The sequence below is a fragment of the Phaseolus vulgaris genome, chromosome 8, assembly GCF_051622355.1.
Source record: "Phaseolus vulgaris cultivar YP4 chromosome 8, ASM5162235v1, whole genome shotgun sequence".
In the NCBI taxonomy this organism is placed as follows: domain Eukaryota; kingdom Viridiplantae; phylum Streptophyta; class Magnoliopsida; order Fabales; family Fabaceae; genus Phaseolus; species Phaseolus vulgaris.
This window is the reverse complement of record NC_143505.1, coordinates 58,507,573-58,509,973: the sequence shown is the minus strand read 5'-3', so window position 1 is coordinate 58,509,973 and position 2,401 is coordinate 58,507,573. Positions and strand designations below refer to the sequence as shown.

The following is a 2,401-nucleotide window of genomic DNA, read 5'->3' as shown; positions in this document are numbered from 1 at the left end:
CTTAATTTCATTCTGTTTAAACTCTTAGAAGTCAACTGTGTTCAAATTTTATTTTACGGGTATTTGATGAGTAGTAAATGAATATGAATTGTTTATTTATGCGTCTTTATCTATTTTTTGTTTCTTTTTCTTTCTGGTATAGCTAAAGATTTGGAAAAAAATCACTCATTTTATTCTTTTCCCTTTTTTAAAATATCATTTTTCTCTCTAATTCTATATTTTCTGTACCAATTTCTTATATGTATGAATGTTAATTCTATGACTAGTTTAAGTAATTTTTCCCTCTTAATTATTTTTTAAATTTTTACTATTTTTTATCTCATTTCATATTTATTATTTATCCTGTAGTAGTGTTATAAACATAGCCAATTTTACAAGCTGCTCCAACATCACTTATTTTATTTGATAGGAGAATTTGAAAAAGAAATGATTCATATATTGTTATTTTTCTTATGCTTAGTGAACAACCATGATAGATATGTAGTTTATGGCATTTAACACACACATCAAGAAGATTTAGAGTTGGAACAACAATTACAACTCCTTAACAAATCACCTGTCAAGAGTATTCATGTATTTTATATTCTTCTATTTCATTATTGTATGCTTTTCTTTTTGTTGGATTTGATCTCAATATGTGTTTTGATAAAAAAACAATTATATATAATGTATTTTTATTTTTTAGACAAAATTTGGATACATTGTTGATTGTATTGATATTTACAAGCAACCCGCATTTGATCATCCTTTATTAAAGAATCACAAATTACAGGTACATTCTTTTGAACATTCTCAAATATAATCAATTTTATATATTTTTTCTAATTATAATTATTTTTGTCTTGTTTAATTATAGAGAAAACCCAGTTTTCAAAACTCATTTGAAAAGACAAGTGTGAAGAATTCTTCTACTAAACCCATATTTGGATTTGAGAAAGACGAATGTCCAAGAGGAACTGTTCCTATTAGAAGAACAACAAAAAACAATCTCATTCAAAGCAAATTACTATCAAGTAATCATATCCTAGATAAAGATGTTTCTGGTCTACAGGTAAGTTTTTTCTTGTATAATAAGATTGAATATGTTGTTAACTTGTTTCTATAAAATTAACCATATATAATGTTCAATTTGAATACTTATTTGAATTTGTTAAATTTTGTAGATTGCAGAAGTATATCTTTTATCTGATGGTCCTTATTACAAAGTTAGTGGAATTAATAGCATTTATAATCCAAAACTTCTGAGAAATGATCAAATGAGTCTTTCTCATATTTGGGTTCAGAACGGACTAGGTGATGCTACTAACAAAATCTCTGTCGGATGGCATGTGAGTTTTAATTGGATTATATTATCATTTTAGTTATATATATATATATATATATATATATATATATATAATGAGTTTTAGTTTATACTTGTTATTAATTTGTGTGAAATTATATAGGTGGCTCCACACTTTTATGGTGATACTGCAACTTATATTTACACTTCATGGACAGTAAGGAGATATTTATTTATATGTTTTTTAATTTATACCTAAAAACATGTTCCATTTTTTTAAAATCTAATATGGTATTACATTGGGACACAGTAAGATAATTTCAAGAATAAAGGATGCTTCAATCTATATTGTTCAGGATTTGTCCAGACTAATCCAAAAAAATACATCGGTTCACTAGTGACACAAACATCTACCTATGGTGGACCAATGGTTGCGACTGCACTTTCTCTCGCAAAGGTCATGTTCATTCCATTTAACTTTCTCTATGTAATCTTAGACATGATATTATATTGTTGACAAAGGTTAATATATATTGTAGGACCCAAATACACAAAATTGGTGGCTAAATATCGAGGGCTCAAATATTGGATATTTTCCGGCAAAATTATTCCCGAATATGAGCTCAGCTGATCAAGTGGGTTGGGGTGGGAGAACACTGACTCCTCCTAACACTCCCAGTCCTCGGATGGGATCTGGATATTTTCCTGATAAAAATTTTGGTCTTTCATGTTATTTTAGGCAAGTTTCCTTTCAAAATGAATCAAGAACAGATTATGGACCTCCAATATATGACACGGGCACAATCAACGACAATCCTAATTGTTTTGGTGTTGAGTACTACGGAGATCTAGGAAGAAAAGCTGGATATTCTCTCCAATTTGGAGGACCCGGTGGTGAGCGTGGTAATTGATGAAAAAAAGCTCAATAAAACGCAACACTTATATTATTGCCATATATTCAAGATTTACATTTAGTTAAAAACTTGGTTTAATAGTTTAAATTTAATAATAAGTCTAAACTTCTAAACATTTCTCTTTGAAAATAATGAATTATGAGAGATTGATTCCATCACAAAAGGCATAGATGAACTAATACATCTCTAATCCTAAAAAAACTAA

General features: G+C 28.3%; 1 protein-coding gene across 1 annotated transcript; it reads left to right on the top strand.

Moving 5' to 3' along the window:
* Positions 1–424: 424 nt before the first annotated feature.
* On the top strand, positions 425–2,193 carry LOC137826376 (protein neprosin). The gene is given in 7 exon segments (XM_090294171.1): positions 425–573; positions 686–772; positions 857–1,084; positions 1,164–1,328; positions 1,446–1,521; positions 1,597–1,739; positions 1,822–2,193. Coding segments are annotated over 7 exon segments (1,218 nt in total). The 5' UTR covers positions 425–426.
* The last annotated feature ends 208 nt before the right edge of the window (positions 2,194–2,401 follow it).